General features: G+C 37.4%; 2 protein-coding genes across 13 annotated transcripts; both read right to left on the bottom strand.

The window, feature by feature from the left end:
• Nucleotides 1–652: 652 nt before the first annotated feature.
• Nucleotides 653–4,324, bottom strand: LOC126967429 (cytochrome c oxidase subunit 4 isoform 1, mitochondrial-like). Its single transcript, XM_050811889.1, has 4 exons — nt 4,061–4,324; nt 2,058–2,250; nt 1,626–1,756; nt 653–791 (listed from the first exon to the last, which is right to left on the bottom strand). Exons 1-4 carry the CDS (start codon nt 4,253–4,255, stop codon nt 789–791), a joined length of 522 nt encoding a protein of 173 aa, XP_050667846.1. The 5' UTR covers nt 4,256–4,324; the 3' UTR covers nt 653–788.
• A 2,106-nt stretch (nt 4,325–6,430) lies between these two features.
• Nucleotides 6,431–27,311, bottom strand: LOC126967412 (cytochrome c oxidase subunit 4 isoform 1, mitochondrial-like). 12 transcript variants are annotated; one of them, XM_050811865.1, is made up of 14 exons: nt 26,681–27,297; nt 25,301–25,475; nt 24,922–25,207; nt 23,730–23,818; nt 23,575–23,638; nt 22,161–22,307; nt 20,153–20,314; nt 19,791–20,042; nt 18,818–19,301; nt 18,168–18,226; nt 17,463–17,687; nt 15,360–15,552; nt 8,625–8,755; nt 6,431–6,568 (listed from the first exon to the last, which is right to left on the bottom strand). In XM_050811865.1, exons 11-14 carry the CDS (start codon nt 17,655–17,657, stop codon nt 6,566–6,568), a joined length of 522 nt encoding a protein of 173 aa, XP_050667822.1. In that variant the 5' UTR covers nt 17,658–17,687; nt 18,168–18,226; nt 18,818–19,301; nt 19,791–20,042; nt 20,153–20,314; nt 22,161–22,307; nt 23,575–23,638; nt 23,730–23,818; nt 24,922–25,207; nt 25,301–25,475; nt 26,681–27,297; the 3' UTR covers nt 6,431–6,565. The 12 variants fall into 12 exon arrangements, 6 of the variants coding, with proteins under 6 accessions (XP_050667822.1, XP_050667821.1, XP_050667820.1 ...); XM_050811864.1 differs by lacking the exon at nt 18,168–18,226 and having other exon boundaries at nt 18,648–19,301; XM_050811863.1 differs by lacking the exon at nt 18,168–18,226 and having other exon boundaries at nt 17,463–17,722; nt 26,681–27,296.
• Between the last annotated feature and the right edge of the window lie 19 nt (nt 27,312–27,330).

The raw sequence follows: 27,330 nt of genomic DNA, 5'->3' as shown, positions 1-27,330 counted from the left end.
GTATAGTGTGGAGGAAAATGGAGGAGGCTTTCACCCAAAGAGGAGCCCATACTACTAATTAAAAGATTAATTGTTAAGGATTAGATAAAAACTTACTAACATAAAACATTTTCTCCATTTTAATTGCTCCATTTAATGCGTCATTCCGACGGTTGATTTAGTTGCTATGAGCGCTGGGGCGTGTCCCGAGAGGCGCGGATTCGACTACAGCATGTCCATAAATTATGGTACCAATTAAATTTGTATGTTTGTTCAACTCCCAAGCATTACGGCCACACGACAGAAGTGAAACCTCTTGAGGTCGAGGTTAATAATACGAAATGCAACTACATCGTTCTTATTAATTATAATTGTGTTTAAATTACTTTCATAAATAATGCTCTGACTGATCACGCTTCCGTAGTCGATTCGAACCAACTTTATCCGAACCAGCACATTACGTAGTCGAGCGTGACCGCTCAGTCTATTTCAGTTCCTATAAATAAAATGCTCACGCGCCTAACCAAGTTTTGTACGATCAAAATATATTTTAATAAAATTTAACAATTTTGTACCATCATTTGGAACCCGCAGTTTTTCTGTCCAACTGTAACTGTTAAGGATCATGGCAAGCTGCGAACAACTATCCCTCTCAAAAATTCAAAAAACAACACAAATTGCAATTTCTTATTTATTTAAATATGCAAATAAACACGAGTTAAACGTAACGTCAATTCTAATAAATAAGGAGTAGGTAACATCTTCTAATCCAATAGTCCCAGTGGATGAAATCCAATACTTGTAATTTATTACTGAAAAATAAAATAAAGATATTATGACTTATACTGCATTTATAGAAATGAACAACATATCATTGTTGACGTGTGAAAACAAACGATTGAAATTTAGTATGTATAAATAAATAAAAAATTACATAAATTCTTTGAAGATATTAATGATGAGAATAAGAACTAAAGCCTACAGGTTCACTTCATCATCATCATCATCAGCCGAAAGACGTCCACTGCTGGACAAAGACCTCCCCCAAAGATTTCCACGACGATTGGTCTAATTTCCCCAGAGTCCTAACTAAACCAAACTTTCTGTGATCACTAACCACCAGGTGGCGCATTTCCTTCTTAATCGATCGAAGAATGTGTTAGTTCGAGGAAGAATCAGGCTCCGATGAAGATGAGATGTAATCACCATGACCACCTTGGATGAGGTTGGAGGCAACAAGGAAGTAGCCGGCCGTTTCGTAAAGTACCCTTTTACATTGAAGCTGCATCTGCGGAAGTATGCTACATAGTTTGGTTGTACGTGGAAGATGGGAATCATATGTACTGAATTTATTGCATGTAATGTGGCGTTGAAAATCAGTAGGTGAAATCACATCTTAGATCTCTTCTGAACCAATACATAGACCAATCATTTGGGCTGCTATAGTTTGAAGGCAAAGTGCACGTTAGCAAGACCTCATGCTTTTGTTGAACATCTTTGTGGCGTGGCATTAAGATGCGGTCATAAGTCATTACGAATAATTTCACAAGGCACAAATAACCAGTAGTTGATATTCGGAAAGTGAGGTGATCTGTTGTCTTCTTAATTCTGCATTAATTACAAAGTGTCAAGTCCAACTTGTATACCTTCCATCGATCATTGTCGTAGTCCCACTTGGAGGACAGTCCGTCAATCGGGTTCACCCGGAGCTCCAACATTCTCCTCAATTGGGCCATCTGCGACTCCTTCGAGAAGGAGAGCGGCAATGGTTCCGTTACTATAAACCGTAAAAAGCAATAATTACAGAGACGATACCACAGACTTTCAATAGGAGATTGATAAGCCAATGGTAAATAAGTGTCTGAATTTCAAATATAGTTCAATTATAAGATCGACCTGAGACAAGATAATAATTAATGTATTTTGAAGAAGTTAAGGTCGCAGGAATGTGATTGTTATGACATGGAAGTGTGGAACAGTGAACTCGTAGAAATAGAACCGCATCCGAGTCTTCTCTCATCGGATGCCTTCGCATGCCCGGCCATTGTATCTTAATATCTACATTATACATCCTTTACCGAAATGGTGTTGGAACATGGACATCCAGAAGGCGAAGGAGAGGCATATCAGTGCGACGCCCACGCAGAACTTCCAGCTCCCGGTCGGGTGCTGGAACTCCGCGAACGTCTGGCAGAACGACGCGCGATACAGAGCCTTCTTCTCCTCGCAGCACAACATTCGCCAATCACCCCGTTCTTTCTCTCGGAGAGCCTGAAATAGGAGGACAAATCATTCGTTTAGATTCTCTTGCAAGAACAGATTTTGTTTTTCCTATAGCGAACATAATAATATAGTTATTATAATGTTTCCCCACTTGCATTACAATCTAGGCTTAACTTAACTAGATTTCTTAATGTCTCTATTAAGGGGAAGTCACTTTGTTCATCTGTCTTTTATAATATCACTATTTTTATATTGTATTACACTATTTCAATTGAACTAAACTAACTCGAATGGTTTTGTTCGTTTTACTCTTCTTACTACATCAGTGTTGTCAAAGTCAACAGAGGAGTGACAAAAGCTGAATGCGTCGGTGGCGTTATAGGTAGAACTGTTGACTTTCGTTATGGAGCCCCCGTTACGATCCTCGTCCGCCACGTACCAATGTGTTTGCGATTTTCGAATTCATATTATGTAAGTTTATTCCGCGCTTTATATGGGCGCCAACACTCTTATCATTCCTCCGGTGGTTACAATGAGCCGCGATGATGAGACAACATCAGTCCTATCTTCTCCTCATTTTCCATGAAAATATAGAAGCATAGCCAGCCTTTGATTTAGATTTTTTTTTCTAGTCATGTTGTCCCTGGAGACACCGCGAAAGATGATACGATGAGTATTTTCTTTGATTAACGCGAGTGTTACACATTTAAATAATACTCTTTTAAATTATTAAAACGCATGTAATTGTTACGGTTTTACATTAGATGTCTTCGTAAAAGTTACATTTTTATTTTAGTTAACCAGACGTTTCAAGACCTTTCCACCTTTCCATCTGCAGTCACCCTGAAAACGAGATCTGGAAAGGTCTTGAAACTTCGGGTTAACTAAAATGAAAATGTTACTTTTACGCAAACATCTACTGTAAAACCGTAATTTAGAAGAGTACATTAACAATTGCTTCCTCGTGAAGTTAAGGTTTGACCTGAATCCTGCCGCCGAATAACACTTTCCAATGATACACCGCAAGCTTGTGTCGCAAGTATACATATGTATAGTGTTCGAAAGTATATCATCCTCACCATCTCTACAGTGCAGTTCTCAAGGAACTTTCTGCCACGTACAAGAAGCCATAGAATGAGTCTCCTTGTGCGGTGTTTCGACGTGTGTTCCTTCATAAAAAGGCACGTAAATATTCTTAAAAGGCCGGCAACGCTCCCGTGATTGCTCTGAGGAGAATGTGAGCGGCGGTGATCATTTAACATCAGATGAACCGTCCGCTTGTTTGTCCTCCTCTTTCATGAAAAAGCGTTCTATTATATTTGAGACGGAAAACGAACAATTGGATCAACTAATGCTTTAAGTAAGAACCGCTGCCAAAGTACATCTGCTGTACCACCGGCTTTATGATGTATTACCGGCCATTCAAGTTAGGGGTTGGACTTAGTATCCCGTTGCACGAATTTGGAGGTGAAAGTATTGTAGGTGATAGAGATTTAGTCTGCGATTATAATGATACCACTCTTATTACAAGGAAATGCACCGTTTTCAAGAAAATAACAAAAAAAATTCTAACTACTACTTCTAACTGTCAATTGTAAATGAAAAAAAGTTCAATTAAACGTAAAAAATAGTTGTGGGAAACACAATACTACAGGAAACTAAGTTTTAACCGAAGTGAAAATATGTTCTGAGGCTGAAGGCCCCTAACTACATAACCGATCCTTAATAGAGAATAATGCAGCGTGGATGGCCAATGCGAGACAACAACGCGGTGCGAATTAAATTTGACATTCATGTCTACCAACTTCAGCTCATATTTCGCCTTACGAAGTCTTTTTAATATAACAAGATATCTTACACATATATCCTTTGTATTCTCCTTAAACCGCACCGCTGGGAACGGGTCTATAGCAGAATCCCTATAGGTGGCACAACCGTTCGGCCCGTGACCCACGATCTCCCGAGTACCTATCCTGCTTCTCCCATACACGCTGCGCACGGGGCTGTGGAGTGGCGGGTGAAATCCCACACGTTGTGACACCACTCGCAACATTCTTTACATGTATAAACAACAATGACAAAATATTCTTGATTCAATCTGACAGTAAAACTGAGTGACATGACATTTCTTTTTAAAATATTTCTTTAACAGTAGCTGTGATAATACTGGCACAATTTGGTATCACTACTCAGTCACTGACCTCTACCACTACTGTGCTTCTACTGTTAGTCTACACACATTATTTACCATTGGACTGGCGGCTGTCAAAGTTGTTTTTGTGCCTGTTTGATGTTCGCCATTTTGGCGCTGGTAGCGAGAGTCTGCGGTACTGAAAACCAGAAATGACGACCTCAGCTAAACAAACATTGATAAGAAAACTATTTACAAAAAAAAAGTGTACTTTATTACGTTGATTCCTAAAGTATAAATAACACGGAAATCGACGTTATTAATTCAAAATGCAAAAATACTTCAAAGTATTGTACACTTCTCTAGCAGCCATTGGTTTGTATTATACGTCAAAATTAGTTCTCTGGAAGCTCGCGAGTGGCGCTTCAGATAGGCACAAAAAATTTGCTGTCAAACATATGGAACAGCCTGTCCAGTGGTATTTATACAGGTCAGTAATACTGAGTTTACTACAATATATACTCTCTCATTTGTGTTTATTTAAATTCTCTTTGGTACCTTCTTGATACAGAACAGAAAGAAATAGTCGGAATTATTTAATACCATCGTATAAAATACAATACTATGTTCCTACTCCTACTTTTTAAATTATTTTGGTTAATTAATATTTGTTTCGATTGCATGGTGGCCATTTTGATTTCGACATTTCAGCTGTCCAACCATTGCGGTTTTTACTCAATATATGGTTGATATTAATATCTGTCTGTCTTCTTAGGATAATAGAGCTATGATTGTACATTTTATTTTTTAATTATGTCTCATTCTTTATTAGTTCACAAACCATTTAGTTATTTACTTATTTTTTATATTACTGGTTCGTTGACCGAAATAGCAGCCAACTATGTGCGCCAGCACATAGAGCTGTACTGAAGAATATGTAATAGTACAAGGCTGTACTCAACTGTAATACTTTAAATATTATCATAATATCGAGATAATATTATAGACAATGTAACATGTCCCATGCCGAACAATCTTGATGGAAGCGGCTCAAGGACTTTGACATTCATTCAGTGCTTGTAGCTTAGATAATCTATACGTCTCGTGCTGCTAGACATCCGATGAAAACAGGCCAGGATTATTACTTTAGTGTGCCTAACAAGCTACGTTCTACGTATCTACGTTACTCTTTTTGTATATCACTTTGTGTTAGTGTGCGTGCATTGCTCAAAATAAAAGTTAACTGTCAATCACAATTTTTTTCGATGTCTTCACAGCTGTCTCAGTCTATCTAGAATTATAACCGATCTAAGGTTTGTATATAAGTATTAAGTTGCCAGTTGTCACCGCGATGACATCTCGTCACCAGGTAAATCGATAAAATATAAATAAATGAAGTAATTTTGAAATAATATGTCGAACTTAGTAACTTAAGGTCAGTTCTTGATTTTACTTGTGTTTTTAGAGTTTTTAAGACATTATCTAAATTCAATATAACCAAAGGCATATTTACAATAAAAAACAAGAACTCAAATGCGTGTTATTACTACAAACGCTTGTTTTAAACTTAAATGAGTTGACTACAGCTGACTACAACTTGTGTTGAACATAGTGGTTAAATTCAGTGTGACTTGCGTTACAACCACTGACCTGTATAAATACCACTGGACAAGCTGTTCCGTATGTTTGACAGCAAATTTTTTGTACCTATTTGAAGCGCCATTTGCGAGCGTCCAGAAAATTAATTTTGACGTATAATACAAATAGCTGGTAAGGAACGTACAATACTCTGAAGTATTTTTGCATTTTGAATTAATTTCGTTCGTTTTCCGTGTTATTATACTTCAAGAATCAACGTAATAAAGTACATAAGATTTTTTCGATCTATCGATGTTTGCTGAGGTTGTCATCACTAGTTATAGTACCGCAGACTCTCGCTACATGGCCAACAGCGCCAAAATGGCGAATATCAAACAGGCACAATAGTACTTTGACAGCCGCCAGTCCAGTGGTATATAGTAGAGGTCAGTGGATACAACAGTAGATCAGAGTGAGACGTCTTAATTATAAAAACAAGTTTGAGTACTTAATAACACATTTGCTTGTAACGTAAAATTTTATTTATATACATATTCAATACATTCTTACATAATTAATACAAAAATTCAATTTCATCCATAAAGAAAATACCTTTTTCTAATTCAATAATCCAGTCCGGTCCAAAACTATTAATTACTGAAAAATAAAATAATAATTAAAAGGTCTATTAAACAATGAAATATATTGATTTTAAATGGAAATTTTAACTAAAACAAAACATATTTGCATTCACATTTTACTGTGAAATAATAGTACATATACAAATAAAATTTGAAAAACAATATTTTTTTATGAACGATGCGGGACTCGACGACCTCTGGCGTTTCGTGCCGGTGCTCTAACCATCTGAGCCAACCGTTCGAGTACCGCCTCGTTATAAAATTTTGTTTTTTAAATTTTATTTGTGCTAATCCTAGAAGTGAGGGTTTACACTTTATAAACATAACATATAATAGTACATATTATATCAAAACAATAATTATATCTTCTACTACTACCACTAAAACAGCCACACAGAATAATGGCCATGTAGGTATATAAAACGCATCTCCGAATAAGACCAATAGTGCCGATGCTTACATAGTGGACATTGTGAGGACATTTTGTGCACCCGTGAACACAAATTGTGACATAGTTTCAGTGATACCATGCTTGTCATCACCGCCGATGCACTCCAAGTCCCCCGCCCTGTTAAGCCGCGCATTACGAGCGCAAATCCGCAGTGTCATACTGCGGATTTGCGCCGAACGTTATCTCGAACCTACTACACTCCCTCTGATAAAGGAGCTTCGAATGGTCCTGGAATCTAGTCGGTACTCACACCGATAAACTGTGAGTAAAGCCGATGTAAATAAATAAAAATTGGTTTTTATTGGGAAGTCATCACGTAGTTTATTTTAGACACAGGCGCAATAAGTATGACGTGTAGTAAATAGGGCTGTCAACCGAAATCTAAAATAGAGTATCATGTAGGCGTACCTACTCTATTTTTTTAATGAAAATAAGGGACGAGACGAGCAGGACGTTCAGCTTTACAATGCAGTACCGCTCAGGATTCTTGAAAAACCCAATATTTCTGAGCGGTATTAAAATGGCGCTCGCCACCTTGATACATCAGATGTTAAGTCTTATTCACCCAGTAATTTCACTAGCTACTGCGCCCTTCATACCGCAACACAGTAATGTTTATACATTACTGCTTCATGGCAAAAATAGGCGCCGTTGTGGTACCCATAATCATGGCAGCTTCCTGTGCAAAGTAGCCTCCTGCTGCTATAATAATATATAACGCTAATAGAGTATGCTAAAATACTCTTTTTTACACAATGTTTACTATACTATTGCCAGTCATGTTATATTATGCAAACCCATTATCATAACCAAAAAAAGGATTCAAACAATTATTTTAAAACCCATAAAAATTGTTGTGTTGCAAAAAGTACAAAAAAAAAGATATATTATATAAATGATACTCGCTTTTGGAAGTCCGTACTCTATTTACCTTTTTTGAAATCAGATATACTACATTTCTTCTAATAAAAGTTGACAACCCTAGTAGTACATTTGATTAGCTGACTGATTGATTTGATTTTATTTATAAACTAGGTCCTAAAGAATCATTAACAGGACAATTTAAGAAAAAAAACATTTTGAATATTGCTTCTCAATATATTCTTAATAATGTTCTATATGCTCAAAGCACATTAGGGATTTGCTAGAAACTGTGACAATCATAATGTTAACACGAGGAACCAACATAAAATTGTTATGCCTACTACTCGGTTAAGTCGAGTTAGTAGGCATAAGGTCTTTTATTGGGCGAAGTATATGCTTCTACAATATGATCCCAGAAAATGTACAAAACAAATGTGTTACGAAATTTAAAAGAATTGTTAAAAACGTTTGTGTGGGAACGGTTACTAATGCATAAACGATTTTCTTTATGATACCACAGACTGGGAATGAAGCGAACACCCTCAGGCTCTTTAATTATAAATGTTTATTGTACGATATCACATTGTTATCCATATTTTTATTAAAATAACCTGCTAAGTTTCTTGCGCCCGTTCTTCTCAGGTCTGACGCAGTCTATTTTGAATGGGTTTTTGACGTTCAATAAGTTATTTTGAATAAAGAAAATTGAATTTGAATTTGATACCAATTTATTAGTGTTCTTAATTCTGCATTATACCTTCCATCGATCATTGTCGTAGTCCCACTTGGAAGACAGTCCGTCGATCGGGTTCACCCGTAGCTCCAACATTCTCCTCAGTTGAGCCATCTGTGACTCCTTTGAGAATGAGGGCGGCAGCGGATCATTTACTAGATATAATTTAAATTAATATTATAAATGCAAAATGTTAAGAAATTTGTTTATATATCTTTTTCATCAAACTGATAGCCTGTACTGACAACACACAACGGTAAATTTATGAATATCTACATATAAACACCCCTTACTTGGTAACAAACATTCACATTCATTACATCAGTATAAAATGTTAGTGTGTGTCTTCAGGTGGATTCGAGAATGGTTTAGATTCACAATTAAACTACCTCCTAAACGGCTGGACCGATTTTGATAATTTTTTGTTTGTTTCAGTGAATTTGAGATTGGTTTAGATTCTCAATTCCGTCCATATAATATAATTCTCCTGCTCATGTGTATGTTAGTGAACTGTTTCTAACGGCTGGACCGATTTTTCATATTTAAGACGTATGTACAGGACGTCTGTTGGGTCCACTAGTAATATATAATAGTACAAGTACAGAACTCATCAAAATCCATTAAAAGAAATAGGGACTCTTGCGGTCATACAATACGGTGTAATTAGTGATTACTGAGTACGCAGGTATCGACATTTTTGTGATGTCTAAGCAACGCATTTTACACGAAATCTCAATACTTAAAACACACGAAAATATAATTGTATAACATAAACACGAAAACACTCAATCACCCACACCCTCACTCGCCTACACTTACACACGACCACACAAACACACACACACACCTATTAAAGACAATTATTATTAACGTAATAATACTAGCATAAAATAACAGATGGATTCCTATTAAAGTTTTGTTATAATTATTCTTAATCCTAAATTAGCATATCTGTTAATTTATTTATAAGTCTATTGTAATCTTCTATATATATAAAAATGAATTGCTGTTCGTTAGTCTCGCTAAAACTCGAGAACGGCTGGACCGATTTGGCAAATTTAGGTCTTGAATTATTTGTGGAAGTCCAGAGAAGGTTTAAAAGGTGAATAAATAGGAAAATGCTGCTAAATTAAATAAAAACAACAATTTTTTTTCCTTCGATGTGTCCATACATAATTTCTATAAGAGAATTTATTGAAGCACGGTTTGACAGTTCTGCTGTGAAACAATTTCATTACGACAGCAGGGTGCATATTTTACGAAGTAATTTTTGATGTTATGATATATTATTGACAAATTCATATAAAAACATTATTTTATTTATTATATACAGAACAACGTCTGTCGGGTCAGCTAGAATTATATAAAGATGTTGGATTATTAGTGGAAGTTATCAAGGCGTCTGATATCTCTCTTGTAAAGACACCAGGTCTCCGAGGCATAGAGCAACAATGGTAAGATTATGGCCCTGTAGACAGCGAGTTTTGTGTGGAGTTTCAGGTCATGTGATTTCCAAACTCGTCGGTTAAGACCACCGAAAGCTGCAGCTGCTTTGGCGACTCGCGCAGAGATCTCAGACTCTAGACGATTATCACTGCGCAAAATAGTTACAAGGTACCGGAAGGTACTTACTTCTGGCAGTGGTGTTCCTCGTAGGTAAACAACACCATCGTCCGCAGATTTACCTTTCGCGGGTTGTTTTAGAATCTGGGTCTTAGAAGCACTGATTACTAAGCCGAATTTACGACAGGACTCTTTGTCCAAAAAACTCTGTAGGTCGTTCAAACTGTCAGCCATAAGGCAGACATCGTCGGCATACAGAACATCTATTACTGAAACAGAGTCTATTTTCCGTTTTGCTCTGAGACGTGCGAGGTCGAAAACGCTTTTGTCCATGCGGACATTTATGGTAATCTTGTCATTACAGCTTTTAAGAGCGTCATTCATTACTGCAGCGAAGTAGATAGCGAAAAGGGTCGGAGCCATTACACAGCCTTGCTTGACACCGCTAGTGACCGGGAACTGGTCTGTAAAGTTGTTTTCGTGACGCACACGGGCTTTCATGCCTTCGTGGAACTGGCGCACTAAATTGACGAACTTTGCAGGACAGCCACATTTTTCTAGAACAATCCAGAGGGCGTTCCTAGAAACACGGTCAAAGGCCTTTTCCAGGTCCACAAAACATAAATAGAGGTCGCGGTGTTGTTCAAAACTTTTTTCTTGAAGTTGCTTGACTACAAAGATGGCATCAACCGTACCTCTTTTAGGTCTGAACCCGCACTGGGTCTCTGGAAGGCAGACAAAAAGGCAGCATTCAGCTAAATTACTAAGGCGACTATTGATGATGTGCGCCAGAATTTTGCCAGCTGTGGAAAGCAATGCAATGCCTCTATACGAGCCACAATCAGAGAGGTCCCCTTTGCCTTTATATAGCTTGCTAATAGAAGCATCCTTCCAGTCCTGTGGAACCATCTCAACATCCCAAATCAGTTTGATAAGTTCAAAAAGTCTGGACCTGATACTCGGTCCACCGCATTTGAAAAATTCAGAAGACAGACTGTCCGAACCAGGTGATTTACCATTTTTTAAACGGTTGATCGCAGTAACGAACTCGGCGTACGAAGGCGGGTCATCCAAGCCCGAAGCAGATGGCAACCTCTCAAGTGAATTAATGTAACACTGATCTGCTGCTTGACTACCGGGATTGAGTACTTTATTAAAGTGTTCAGCCCAACGAAGAAGAACCTTATTTGGATCTGTCAACTTCTTAGCTTTATCTCGCGAGTAAACAGGGGCAGTCCTTTTAGCGCGGGGTCTGTAAACGGATTTTAGCCCTTCGAAAAAATTTGCTGTTTGGCTAGTGTCATCTAACCATTGTAGTTCTTAGGCTTTACGGCGCCACCAACTATCCTTTTGTTCTCGGATCTTTGCTTTAAGATCCTGCTGAAGAGACTTCCGCTGCCCTGCACTGATGACTCCTCTTAGAGCGAGACGATAGTTTTCAACAAGCTGCCGTATTTCCACATCAGAATCATCGAACCAGTCTTGATGTTTTTTATGGGGTGTGCCAATAACTCGCTGAGAAACACCATAGAGAGCCTTGGAATATGTACGCCACCTGGCATCCACTGAGGTAATATCATCAGTGCTGGGCATTGCTGCCTCAAATTCCGCATCTAGCTCACGACACAGTCCCTCATCACGCACCAAACGCGCACAAGCAAGTCGAGCTGGAATCCTGTGTTCTGCTCTACGCGGAGGCTTGTAGTAAAGCCTCATCCTGGATCTAATAAGACGATGGTCAGTCCAGCCTTGGGCACCACGCTTTGCTCTTGTAATAAGTACATCTCTCAGGTCTCGCTGGCGTACAATGATACATTGTACTGGCATCTTCTTGATTACAATCAAGAAGATGCCAGTACAATCAAGAAGAAATGATTACAATGAAGAAGATGCCAGTGCCCAGAGGGTGGGTGCATCCAAGATGTCTTGTATTTATCGGGTAGCCTGAAGAATGTGTTTGTTATGCTGAGGTTGAATTCGGAGCATAACGTCAGGAGAGCAACACCGTTGGTGTTGCACATACCTACTCCATGTCTCGCCAGTACGTTCTTCCAGGCGATATATTCTGTGCCAACACGCGCATTAAAGTCACCCAGCAGAATCAACTTGTCACAATCTGGAATCCCCAGCTAAACATCACGCAGATTCTCATAAAATTGAAGTTTGTCCTCATCAGGTGTTGTCATAGTAGGCGCATACACGCTTACAAGATGTAGGTATTTCCTGGGAGCCATGTGGAGTCGTAGTGTCATGAGCCTGTCATTGATCCCTTTTGGAGGCTCCACTAGCGATCTAGCGATGTTGTTTCGGATCGCAAATCCAACACCATTTGCGGCTCGTTCATTTGCAGGTTTACCCTCCCAGTAATACGTATATCCACCCAATTCCTCACAGAGCTCACCGCTATCCGCTAAATGTGCCTCACTGAGTGCAGCTATGTCGATGTTATAGCGGGACAATTCACGCGCTATGAGTGCAGTTTTCCTCTCAGGACAGAGGTTGTTTTCATTGTCCAGTAGCGTTCTTACGTTCCACGCAGCTCAATTTAAGAATGCATTTAATTTATGTTTCTTTCGACCGCTTTTAATTGGTGACCAGATGACCGCGTTTAGCCACTTGGGTTGCATTGAGGCGAGCTTTGTTTAGGCCACCTTTTCTAGGCCCCTCCCCGGATTGGGGAAAGCAGTGCGATCCCTAAATAGGGCTGCTTTGTCGTCGGGTGAGCTGCCGTACCAGTTCTCTCGCCTCTAGTGAGTTCCAATACGACTGTCACCACCCAACCGCCGTACGTGCAAAGATCTAGCTAGGGACCAAACTCACCTGCTCAGTGCCCACCGCCAGTCCTCATCGCCGCAGGACTTGCACTCTCCGTCCAGTAATGAGCCAGGGGTCATCAGCGCGGGAATATATTAAAGTGGGTAAGCATTTGCGCATACACGAACCCACTCTCTCGTCTTCCAGTCCTTATTACCAGTGGGGCGGAAGTCTGCTACGACTGATTAGCACTAGGAGATGCAGTGACTGGCCGCATATCTCTTGGATCCCGACATACGCCCTATCAGGCATGTCACAGCTGCACTGCTGCTGCGTCACGGTCGCCGGGTTTGAAGCCATACTGACGGTGTCCGCCTTCCGAGCCGCTGCAGACTGTATGCAATTTATGGGGGAATCAGCCCATTAAACTAAGTTTGTGAAACTCAGTCCCCTTCACTGGATTTAGCCCGTGGATCGACACGGTTTACCGGGATACGGCCGCTGCATGCATAACAGCTACTTGGAGCCACCAGTGAACAGATTTATGGAATGTTTATAATGTAGACAGAATCCACCATCTGCGATGCAAATCGATCGGTAGTATTCTGCAAGATTCCACTGAAAACATCCCACTTATATCCCCATATATAATATAAATAGGTATGTTATCGTATATTTAAATCAATATTATTTCGTTGTCAAACTACATTAGTTGCAGATAGTCATGTATACATCAGAAGACCACGACATAGTCAAACCTACTACTCGTAGTTTAAAGGAAATTAATATGTATGTGTAATAATATCATGAATGGTAATTTCATTATAATAATAATCAGTTTAAATTACAATGTTTCAGCGTCTTTTGGAAGCATAAAAATTTAAATTTTGATCGCAATGACCTTCAATATGCTTTGCTTAATTTATGTTTCTACTCTATTTATAAAATACTAGCTGACCCGGGAAACGTTGTTTTGCCATATAAAGTATAATTCACGCGATAGTTTTATAAATAATAGCGTGTTATTCTGGTGTGTAAGCTATATTATTGTAAAGTTTCATCAAAATCCATTCAGTAGTTTTTGCGTTAAAGAAGTTCAAACATACATCCAGACATACAAACTGTAACATTTATAATATTAAAAGGATTGATCGGATCTGTGAAGTACGTGACAACTAAGCTCGCGCTTGCGTCACTGCTCGCTCTTGAGTCCCTACTCGCTGGCCTACTGTGCAGAGGCCGCCGCAAGTACTTCCGATGTCGATACCTACACAGGGAGTGAAACGGGGTCACTAATTGCTAAATGACGGCTATATGTCGGATGGGTAGCGTTCGGGAAGCTCCGTAAAATCTTCTCGTTCCAAACACCACAGTGTCTGAAGACAAAGGTTTTCAATCAGTGTGTGTTGCCAGTGATGAATTACGGTACGCAGACGTGGTCGCTAACTATGGGCCTTATGAGAAAGCACATGGTTGCTTAGAGGGCAATGGACAGGGCAATGCTCGGAGTTTACCTGCGAGATCGAATCAGAAATGAGGAGATCCGTAAGAGAACCAAAGTTACCGATAGTCCATACGTTGGATGAGGGTAGTGCAGGACCGATCGTCGTGGAAATCTTTGGGGGAGGCCTTTGTCCAGCAGTGGACGTCTTCCGGCTGATTATGATGATGTATATATGACGGCCTGTAGGTATGCTTGGTATGTTTTCACGCTTTAACTACTCAACCAATCATCATAAGTTGTCCCCGTTCCCGAGGGATACTTATTTTAGATTGGGTGGGCATAAAAAGAAAGACGGCAAAAGAAAGCTGATGAAATGGAAGGAAGGAGAATTTGGGATTATTTTTGGAGTTTCTAAAGGTTCTAAAGGTGGCTGAGATCAAATTCAAAATTATTATACAGACAGTACAATTATTGCACAGAATGCCGGCTAGATTATGGGTACCAACAACGGCGTCTATTTCTGCCGTGAAACGATAATGTGTAAACATTATTGTGTTTCGGTCTACAGGGCGCCGTAGCTAGTGAAATTATTAAGAACATGAGACTTAACATCTTGTCTCAAGGTGACGAACGCAAATGTAGTGCCGTTCAGAATTTTTGGGTTTTCAAGAATCATGAGTGGCACTGCATTGTAATGGGCAGGGCGTATATTGATACGCCCTGCGTACGTTCAGCTGATGGTTCAATAACCATCTGTTTGTCTTTACCCTATTTTAATAAAAAAAACTTAAATTGAATTTCGATACATATTTTCAAAGATTTGTTACATAATCTATTTATGCACATTTACGTTTTCACCTTTATTGTCTTAATTTTTTGTTGTATTCTAAATATTGATTAAGTACGGAAAATATGAGAGTATTTTCGTGTGGTATTTCATTGAGAGACAACCTTCAATAATGTGGTTTGTAACAAGTGGGATGTGGGTCGTTTTTTACCAAAAAAGTGATTGAACATGCTCATCCAGAAACAGAAGGAGATACAAATGAGTGCGACGCCCACGCAGAACTTCCAGCTGCCGGTCGGGTGCTGGAACTCCGCAAATGTCTGACAGAACGACGCGCGATACAGAGCCTTCTTCTCCTCACAGCTCAACATTCGCCAATCACCCTTTTCTTTCTCTCGAAGAGCCTACAATAAGTTTTTACTATGTATCACCAACAATAAAAAAAACTAAATACATTAACGGCCTTACAAATAAAATTGGCATAAAGTTATAACTAAGCATAAACCAAGAATATGTAAAATGTTAACAAATAGACATTTTGCTTACGAATGGTTTGTTCGGACGTATAACGTTTCCCGCGTTTATTTGCAAGGCAGATTGTCATTCGGAAAACTTCAAAATTATCATTGTATTGCTGTCAATAATGTTGTTGACAACAACACTGTTGTTGTCAACGATATTAAAAACATTTTGCATTTTCTTTGTTTATCATCAGTTATAACTTTATACCAAGTTTATTTGTAAGACCTTAAGAGTTCTCCTATTTATTTATTATAGACACACCAACAAGCTATTCTAAACTAAACAAAAATAAGAAAAATATAAAACGAACATTATGAACAGAATAGCTTTCATTAGAAAAAAATAATTGTGTGTAATATGCCATAAGATCATAGATACAGTGAAAGAGGATGTAAATACTACGTAATAAGAGGGGGGATTGCCGAAGTAAAAATTGAAAATTTAGAATGAAACGTGCAGTGATGTGACATAAGTTTGAAATAGTAGTAATTACAGTATAGCGACGAAGTACCGTGGATTACCAGCTGAGTTTGAATTTTGAAAGCGAACTGTTGCTTAAAACGTAGTGGATTTCGGCTATCTCCGATTTTTACAAGTATAGCCGTCATGTGTCAATCTATCAATGACTGCATGTTTCATACAATCGAGTGAATCACTTTTTTCTTAGAGAGTTTCGCTGGGCTGGTCACGGTTACAAAACACGTTATATTTTTGAAGTAAAACTTCTTTAGGCGCGACTTAGGGGTAACTTAGATTTTTTCTCTGACGGAAGTAACGCTCAGTAAAAAAGTCAATTGAAACAATTTTTTAAGCCGATATAATTTTATGGTTTTAAAAAAAAACATTTCAATATGCTCAGTAATATTTTTTGAAAATCTCCAAGTGTATAATTTGCTTATTTATTACTACTTTTGTAATGAATAATATAAAAGTTATCTGAATTTTTCTGACATTTGCTACATTCGTTAACACTTCGTTAATTTGTTTTTGGTTTCTTCGTCCATTATTAGGATAGGCAAAGGTTTCGAGCCCATACAGCCATATTAGTTAATATTCAATAGCAACGTCATATTATTAATATGTACTAATATAACCTTCAATTTCTTATTATCAATTATTTAATTTAATGAGTGAATATTTTAAAATGTGCGAATGGTATTAATGAATTATAAATAGAATATAAAATGAAAATAATAATCAGTCAAATAAAATGGCGGAATCCCAGGAAAATTTTACTCTTTCATCAATAAATAAGCATAAAAGGTAAAATTTAACCTGTGATTAAATAATATTATTTATTATAAAGGCATTCTTTTATTTTAGGTAGAGAAAATGCCAACTTTGCTCAAAAGATGAAGTTATATCGTTAGCGTTTTCGAGAAAAAAAAATTGCAAAAAATCAAACAAAGCTCCTCACTAATACGTGAGTGCTTTTTTCGTAACAAGGCTTTATTTAATGTATTAATATTTAGATTGTTTATTTAGGTGTATGTGTTTTGATCATAAAACAAAACTTTAGAACTTCTTGAATCATAAAATTTGATTTAATCTTACTATGGACAACACCGCATTATACGGACGTAAGTATTCAAATTCGACCAGCACAAGATGTCAAACTGTGTTTCCGACAGCTTGGTTGTAATCATTGCAAATCGAGTCTCTTAAAACGTTTGATATAAAAACAAATTTTGTAGACGGAGTGTACGTTCATGTTACGGATCCATTGTTCGACAGTGTCGACAGCAAAATCTTGACTAATTCTTGATGGCTTATTTATAAATACATATCTTACGTATATTTCCTTTGAGTTTTCCTTAAACCGTACCGCTGGAAACGGAAACAAAGCACTGTCCATATAGTTTGCGCTGCCGTTTATCCCGTGGCCCACCACGTCCCGGTCACCAATCCTGCTGGTCCCATACACGTGGCGCACGGAGCTGCGGAGTGGTAGAAAGTATCCCACACGGTGTGACGCTGCTCGGAACATGTTTTACCCTTACAGCCTCAAAATTGTGTCCTATGAAAGTATCTGACGTTGACATATTCTGTAATCTAAACAAAATCGCAAACATAGAAAAATTCAATTAGGTCAAAATCACCATCATCATCATCAGCTGGAAGACGTCCACTGCTGGACAAAGGCCTCCCCCAAAGATTTCCACGACGATCGGTCCTGCACTGCCCTCATCCAACGTATTCCGGCGATCTTGACCAGATCGTCGGTCCATCTTGTGGGGTGATTGCCATTCGAGGACTTTACTGCCCCAACGGCCATCTGTCCGTCGAACTATGTACCCACTGCCACTTCAGTTTCGCAATCGTTTGGACTATGTCAGTTACTTTGGTTCTACTACGGATCTCCTCATTCCTGAAATAATTTCAGGTCAAAATACCACGCACAAATACAGTTCACTGCAAAAGATTCACATCAAAGAAGAAAAACCGCAAACACCGCAAACCACAAAAACGCACACCTTTATCGAGAATAATTACTTACCTACATCCATCAAAGCCACTATTGGTAGTTTTTTGGAGAAGAGAACTCGTTGGCCCACACTTATTTAAAGATGATGCGTGCCAGAATGTTGTCATCAATGAAAAGTGGTACAGAATCATAATTACTATTACATCTTAGGTGAATTTATTTTAATGAAAATAAGGGATGAGCAGGACGTTGAGCTAATGATAATTGATACGACCTGCCCATTACAATGCAGCGCTGCTCAGGATTCTTGAAAAAGGCAAAAATTCTGAGCGGCACTACAATTGCGCTCATCACTTTGAGACATAAGATGTTATAGAAGACACTAGCTACGGCGCCCTTCAGACCAAAACACAGTAATGCTTACACATTACTGCTTCACGGCAGAAATAGGTGCCGTTGTGGTGCTCATAATCTAGCCGGCATCCTGTGCAAAGGAGCCATCCACTGGTAAATATCAAAACGTGACAACTTTTGTTTGCTTATATTACTTACAAAATTGACGACGGAAATATTTTGGGGGTGCCTTATTTCACGTTATGGACTCTTTGAAGTTCTTTGAACAAGTGATGTTACGATAAATCCTAATCTTTAGCTATTGGTGCTCTATCTATAACATTCTTTAAGTAATCTAAATACCACAGTCATTAACAGTGTTTATGTACCTCTAAAACACCTTTGAAATGTTCACAGATGGTATAATATGGTGCCGCTTCATTCAATGATATAAACAATAATTTTCAATAGTGACTCTTTACAAGAAGTCTCCGTATTGATATTTCAACCAACTGGATTTAACATACACACATTAAATTTTGGCGTATTAAAACTATTAAGTTGTGACCTCATTTACATATTTTATGGTTGGCACCTAGAACGCGTAGGTATGCTGTTTCTTCACGCCCATGAGTAAGTATAAAATGGACAAATCTGAAATAGAGAGCTGCGTTTGTAAAATCTTTCCTCTGAATTATGCTTGAATGATGAATTAATGTGAAAATATTAAGGCCGTGCTTCTTGGTGTATAGTGAATATATATATATACTTACTTACGTCAAAATTTGATATTTGGAATACCTCCACATTTTGAGCTGTCGATAGAAGAAGATTTAGCATTTGCAGCTCTTAAGAGATGTTAAAAATGGGGTGCTAAAATCAAAACTTCGTTTTAGGTGGTACATACTCAAAGGGAGGCCGCGAAGAAAATATTTGACGAGAATCTTTTGCTTCAGGGCGATTTTGGGAATTCAATTCAAATATTATGCACTCCCAAAATTTTTCCCGCTATGAATGGAGAATGTAACCAATCTTGTGGCGGCAATTGCTTCTCTTTTAGACCGCTATTTGTTTCCGATGTGGTGGTAGTCTTCGAACTAACATCAAAAAAATTCTAAAGGAATCAATTTTGAGAAAATAAATGCCTTTTATGCCTTTGATGAAAAAAAATGGCAATGTTGACATAGAATAAGCCTTACTTTAGTTTTTCCTTTGCTTCTTAATGTATGTTAATTTTAAGTAGATTGGGCATGTATATTATATTAGTAATTATTTAGATAAGATTTTCATATTGTTTGTTATTATATTTTGTAAATGTTTTCTTGTATTTGTAGTGTTTGTTCCAAATAAAGATATACTTACTTACATACATTTTTGCTAATAATAGTGATCAAGCTGAAAAGGAGCTTGAGGTCTTCATTTCGCTTGAATATGATTATTTGTCTATTTGGAGAGTCTAATCTAAATGCTAAAATTGCCAGTGGGGAATGTTTTCATGGAGATAATGCGTGTGTCGATCATTCACAACGTTGTAATAACGACGTTAAGGTTATTATTCTAACTCACACTATAGTTATCAATATAATTTTGATGTTTAGGAATAAAAATGATAACCTGAAAATATATAAATAAAATAAAATAAAATTAAATAAAACAAATTATACAAAAAACCTTAATAGCCTAGATAAAATAAATGTTATATTTTTAGTATGAAATACTAATACATGCTCTATTTTATGGAGCATCTTTCATGTGGGTGATATTAATTTAGGTAACAAATCTGTAAAATAATCTTCTATCATATGCTCTGCTCTCTTTTTAATCGGATTCGGATGAATCTTAAACCGACTCTGGATATTTTTCAAATTTCGTGATTTATCTTCAGCCTGAAAATTTAATGTATGTTATTAGGTTACCCGCACATCCTTTAAAAATGTGCAAAAGAGATAAATAACCTTCCCTTTGCGGGCTTACTGCAGTAAAATCCATAAAATTTTTATAATAGTAATAATTAAATATTTTATTTCGGACAGATTATATCATCCATAGCCAATTTTGCATTAAAAAAGGTATATCACATTACTTAATTAATTAGATAACATTCATTAGTAAAAGAAAATTTATATAAAATAGAATTAAAAATTACAAATGGAAAATTAAAAATATTAAAAATAACATTATTATATAAGAAACAAATTAGGTTTATTTCGGTGGTAAGGTTTTACCGTTTTCAATATACAATTATTACGATTATTATATAATCTCGTGAGAAATCCCGCTCTAGCCCTACGCATTACAGCATAAAAGTCGTCAACCCTGTGCATCGCAGACATACCCGACGCGCTACACCTCCATGGCAACCCCAGTAGAGATCGAAACGCATTGTTATATTGCACTCTGAGAGCGTTAAAGGTGGCTTTGGTGTAATTGTACCAGAGCTGAGAGGCGTAGAGCGCCTGGAAGTAGGCCTTGAACAGGGTGACCTTTACTTGTCGGGAACAGCGGGAGAAACGCCTAGCCAGCATATTGCTTTTTGCTGCCAGTGACCGTCTCTGTCTCTCTAGGTCCTCATTATCTTTCATCGTCTCGCTTAATACATGTCCTAGATATTTAAACTTAGTCACATATTGCAGTTCGGAGCCACATAGTTTTATAGGCAGTACATTTTCTGGACCTTTTTTGAATTTAAATATCATAACTTTAGTTTTAGACACACTATACAATAATCCATGTTTTTCCGCATATTTTTCACAAATGTCAATAAGGCTCCGCACGCCGCAGACCGAGGGACTGAGCAGAGCCATGTCATCAGCGTAGCTCAGATTGTTAACGCTGACGCCTCCAATCTGGCAGCCTGCCCTAGCACTGCTCAGTTCACCGATCAGTTCATTTACATAGAGGTTAAATAGAATCGGTGACGTCAGACCACCCTGCCTAACGCCGCAATTTAACCGATAGGTATCGGAAAAACCATTTTACCATTTTACTTGGTTAATTTGGTTTGGATACCAAAACTGTAACAAATCCACTATCCTACTAGGTACTTTGGTAGCTCGTAGTTTATTCCACAAAATATTGTAATTAATAGCATCGAATGCTTTGCTCAGATCCAGGAAACATCCATATACGGATGTTTCCCGAGTGAGATAATAGTTAACAGTACTTTTTAAGGCAAAAATGGCTAAGTCTGTTGATAAACCGCTACGAAAACCAAACTGACCGCAGTGTAATTTGATATTGCAATTTAAGTGGGATATTAAAAATCTCTCAAAATTTTTTGAAATTATTGTTGTGAGAGAAATAGTGCGGTAGTTTTTAGGGTCGGAGACGTCACCAGCTCTGTTTTTAACGATCGGTATTACATTCGTTTTCATCATATTTACAGGGATAATCCTACTAATATCTTCCCTTTCTTGGCGTTCGTCTGTGCATAATGGGATGTCGCTATGCCAACTTAATGGCTGACAGGCTTGCCCTGCATGTTTCAGTATGACAACTCTCTCTGTTATACCTACTTAAACATTTTATTGAGATAAAAACCTTTAGTTGCTGATGCAACGGGCAACTATTAGTAATGACTAAGCCACCAACTACATAAAATTCTTTCTTTGCGTTCTACCCACAATAAAATGATAGACGAACCTCTTTTGACACTATTTTCATATACCTAACTTATAATATAGATCAACGCCATGTATCAATTTCTTTAGTTATAAATTGAAAATATCCTACCTCCCCAATGATTTTGTCAATCCACTCAGTATAATATCCAATGTTCGTGAATACTGTCGGGGCGTTGACTTGTCCGCACTGAGGTGGTCCGAAGCTGACCACTCCAATAATATAACTGCCAAGGACGGCTGGGCCGCCGATATCTCGCTAAAATATCCATAGAATTACATACTAGATCAAGCTGTTTGTACGTTGTCCAGGGGAGTACTGCTAGTACACCTATTTCTGTCGTAAAACAAATGTCGGTACACTTTTACTGTCGATCCGCCTTGAAGGATGGAAGTACTCGTGATTATTTGAAGATTACGAGCTCATGTGATGGGATCTTTATGTTCAAGCTCTTTGTTTCATAGATAAAAATGTTTTATTTTAACTCGTAATAATTTATGAAGTTGAACATTTATGCTATTCTTTATCACTCCTAGCTTACTTCAGAAGTGGCAGAAGTTACAGTCAAATCAAATCAAATGATTAAGATTTGATATGAATACCTATTTATCGCGAATTGCACTGTATCTGTAGCATATAGTGATGGCCAAGACTCGAACTAAAAGATAAACTCGTACTGAAATTAAAAGGAGCAGTGTTGCTGATGTTCTGACCAGCAAAGCGAAATCCTCCAATGACAATGAATGGTCCTTATCATAAGTTCCACGGAAGACAATTTGGATAAGAATTGCTGACAATTGTGAAATGAAGAAATGGGGCAGTACTTTCGTAGTTGTTTGGGTAGGACATCATATGAATGTTGAGACTGTAGAAGTTATATTTCAAGAATAGCTTGGCTAACATGTTAAACATATCTTTGTCATATTTGTGATTTTTTCTTCTTTGTAACATGTAATGTATCTTCTAGAAAAACCAAGGCCACTATCAAGAGGCTACTCTAGTAAATATTGATGACAGCACCGCCTTTAAAACGATATTATAAATACACCGGTTTAACACTTATATGAAGTGAAAGCCGTGGATTCATGCTACTGGCCATAAGGATGGGATATCCTGTTCAGATTACCTGATATTAATCGTCAACCGTTGATGATGCATCGAACTTTGCTTTAGAACAAACCTGTTGCATATAGGAACCACCACAGAAAGAACTTCGCTGGTTTCAAAATTTTGCGACTTCACATTGTCGCAGTAGTAGAAGTTCCCCGGACAAAAACTACATATACAACCACTTCTACTGCTACTGCTGACTTCCGAATCTAAGTACCTAAATATAATAACAACATGTGAGAGACAGCTCCTAAGGAACGAACGGTTGAGCGCTCAGATGACATCCACGTGCCGTGCTCTGGGATAGTCACGAGTCTTGAATGCAAAGAAACGGTAAATCCTAAACCAAACATAATCATCAATTTAACAAATCCCAATAAAAATATATTCTAGCATATAACCAAGAATGACTCACATGACAGGCTCCTGATCCTCTGCTAGCGAGGCCACCGCAGAAGTGTTTGTATGTCACATAGTTTCTGAAATACACATGATTTATTTTGTATAAAAGTTGCCAACATGAAACGAAGCCAAAAATATTATTCTTAACCTATTCGGTATAAAACTTACGCTGTGTATAATTTCTTGCATTCTGCTTGATTTACGACTTGTAGAATGGCTGAAGATAGCGTCTTAAATTTAAAGTTGGTCTGGGATGCCTGGAATTGATGTGTAGTGACATGTAGTTACACTATTTAAGCGAGCAATTATTCTTTATAAACATACTTCGCAGAAATGAGCTTAAAATAAGTGGATTTTCCGTAAAGTCACGATTATAAAAAAATGAAGTAATTGCATTGAAGTGCTTGCGTTCTTGCGTTTAGATACTTGTATGTAAAGAGTTTGTGATGAATAACTTTTATACATTCAACAAATAACAGACTCCGAGACAAGTCTTAAAGGTTTTATAATAATTGCTAGAAGTCGCCTAAAGTTCGTCATTCGACCATCATGAAAATCGTCTCACCTTCTCTCATAAGGATTTTCGAAATTAAAAACTTCTTTAGCGGCGTTGAGCACTTTTCTTGGGATGGGTATAAAATGTAGATCTCGCGCCAGGACGCGTGGCCTGGTCGAATATTCGTAAGACAGTCGATGAAATTATGGATAGAAAGATTTATACTTCTAACTAATTATAGTTCGGCTATTTCAACTTAATGATCATACGGTCATTGGACCAGTAGTTGAATTGTTGTGATTGCGAATTGAAATACCGCGAGGTGCAGGGATCGAATCTCAGCGGTGAAATATTTTTACAGTTACATTATTTGGTTTAAACTTTGTCATTAGCGAAGACTCTTCCTAAGGCGATAGTTACACCTGTATTTATTTCTTACTTATTATTTTGTTTAAATTTACATTTTTTATTTTATTATAATATTATTGTTTCTTACTTCAGCTACCATAAACCTATTGTATCAGTTTTAGAGATTGGCGGTGATGATGCTGATAATGAAGATAATAAGGTGAAAGAGTCGTTGAAATTATGGATGAAAGTTGATTTTTCTTAGAGATAAACTTTTTAATGTAAAATAATTGTAATACCTAGTATAAATATAAAATATAAAAATACTCTGGGAGTGCAACCCATATTTCTTCATCAGAGAAGGTGACAAGACGACCAAGACGTTCTGATAAAAGTTTTATAAATGCATATACAGAGTCGTTTAAGATTCTCAAAAATTAAAACAGTAAGAATTGCATGTAACTGCTTCACTGTCCAAAGACGCCTCCGAGTGGTAGGGCCGTACAGACTACTCACAATATGAGATCCCCATCCTAAGATTATGAAACTTTCTCCTTCCCCAATTCTCAAGTTTTCCCTTCCCTTATACAGTATTCTTTTTATATTTTTATGGCGCTTAAAATATGTACTGTCTCCAATCTCCACTAACGCTAGATTGTTCCTCAGTGTTGCCGGATTATACTGCGGGTGAATCGTGAGAGCGACAATTGGTATGAGTACTCCCTGATCGTTTACAAAGTCGCTTCCTGTTTTTGCTGAGATTACAACTGATACATCATACGGAGTATTAATGACGTATAATCTAGAAGATAATAAATTATCACTTTGAAAATACCAAATTGTTAAGAAATATGTTTGTTTATCGTAAAATTTAAATTTAATGTAGTATACTCACGTCTGAAAGCAAGAAGCTGCGGATAAAATAAATTTTTTATTGATTACTGAACCGCAGCAAGTGAATTTCCCTTTTATATGAATGCTGGCTATGAAGGGGTACTCATTAGCTGCTGAAGGAGAACCATTAAAAATTCTTCGAGAATTTACAATATTCGATGTATCAGTGGCGGAATCTGTTGAATATTCAGTTTGTTATTGTGGTTTGGTTATATATTTGTTCTGTATGGCAACAATTTTAATTTACAGTCTTTATAATTGGTATATGAATGATTCTTCTTCTTCTTCTTGTGCCTCTCCCTACTCCTCTCCACTACTGGAGGTCGACCGTCAGCTCAGCTAATTTTTCGCGGTCTTGTGCCAAGCGAAATAGTATTTCTACGCAGGCAATCTTCGTTTATTCCCGGATGTTTCTTTTTCCAGCGCATCGTTTGCCCACTACTTTGCCAATAATTATAAGTTGAAGCAATCGGTATCTCTCGTGCCTCAAGACGTGGCCCAAATATTCAACTTTTCTCTTCTTGACGGTTTGCAGTAAATCCCGGCTTCTGGCGACGCGCTGAAGTACTCTCACGTTCTAGACTTCCTGTGTCCAGCTGCATTGTGCGGTAACACCACATCTCAAAGACTTCGAGAAGTTTCAGGGGTCAGCTTTCATGTCCAAGCCTCCACTACCGTATAGCACTACTAGCCAGATATAGCAGTGGAGTATTCTCAGTCTGAGCTTTATGGACAGTTTACGGCTGCACAGAACATTTTCCATCTTTTTAACGCTTACTCGGGCAATTTACCCAAGCCCGAGGTATTTGTACATACGGACCCCCTTTATGTATTTCCACTTGAATTCTGGGCTTCAGATCAATGCCATTTTGAATGATTATATGTATAAATCTCACCAATGGGAGGCTCCTTTGCACAGGATGCCAGCTAGATTATGGGTACAACAACGGAGCCTATTTCTGCCGTGAAGCAGTAATGTGTAAGCATTATTGTGTTTCGGTCTGAAGGGCGCCGTAGCTAGTGAAATACTGGGCAAACAAGGCTTTACATCTTATGTCTCAAGGAGGCGAGCGCAATTGTAGTGCTGAGCGGCACTACAATTGCGAATGATTGGATTTTTCAAAAATCCTGAGCGGCAATGCATTGTAATGGGCAGGGCGTACCAATAACCACCAGCTGAACTTCCTGCTCGTCTCGTCCCTTATTGTCATAAAAAATATCTTCTTATAATTAACACTAGATAAATGATATTTGAAACACTTATGATATGAAATACATACTTTGTGTTTCAAAATAAGTCCCTGGTACTTTATTTGATCACTTGGATATATTTACAAAATATATAATGTACAGAGATACAATAAAGCAAATATTTACTTACTCCAAACATATAAGTTATCATTGAAAAATTTCTGAAATTGATTAGCTTCTGATAGAAAAGTTTCTTCAGTTTTGTTGCTTTCATTCGTATCACTTTCGTCATAAAAAGTGTCATCATACCCTTTACCTTCTAGATAACTTGACAACATTGCTAAAGACTTTGCATTAATAATTTTACTGTTGTTGAAATTATCATTAAGTTTATTAAAAATATTAGTCGTTTTAGTTAGACTATTCGTTAAAATTATCATTATATTATTTATCACTTTGGTGGGAATCTCTTCGATATGATTGCTAAAATTGTATTCTACGTTACATTCCAATATATTTTTAACCATTTTGTATACATTAGCGCCATTAACTTCTTTAGTTATTGCAATATCTTTTATATTGGCTAGAGTTGCTCCGAAATTGTTAGATGCATTAACTAAGAATAAATTCATTTGTACTAGTCTGTTAAAATGAGCAGATTTGTAGTTTACATTTTTTAATTTCAGTGTAGTAAAGATACTATTTATAGATTTCAGTAAATTTTTATTTATAGTATCAAACATCCTATCCTTTAAAATGAAGACCTTTTGTGCTACTGAGTTATAACACATAAAGAAAATGATAATTGTAATACACAATTTTATGGAAATCATTTTGTAA

The sequence above is a fragment of the Leptidea sinapis genome, chromosome 13, assembly GCF_905404315.1.
Source record: "Leptidea sinapis chromosome 13, ilLepSina1.1, whole genome shotgun sequence".
Taxonomy (NCBI): Eukaryota; Metazoa; Arthropoda; class Insecta; order Lepidoptera; family Pieridae; genus Leptidea; species Leptidea sinapis.
The sequence above is the reverse complement of the archived record's forward strand: the minus strand, read 5'-3'. Positions and strand labels throughout refer to the sequence as shown.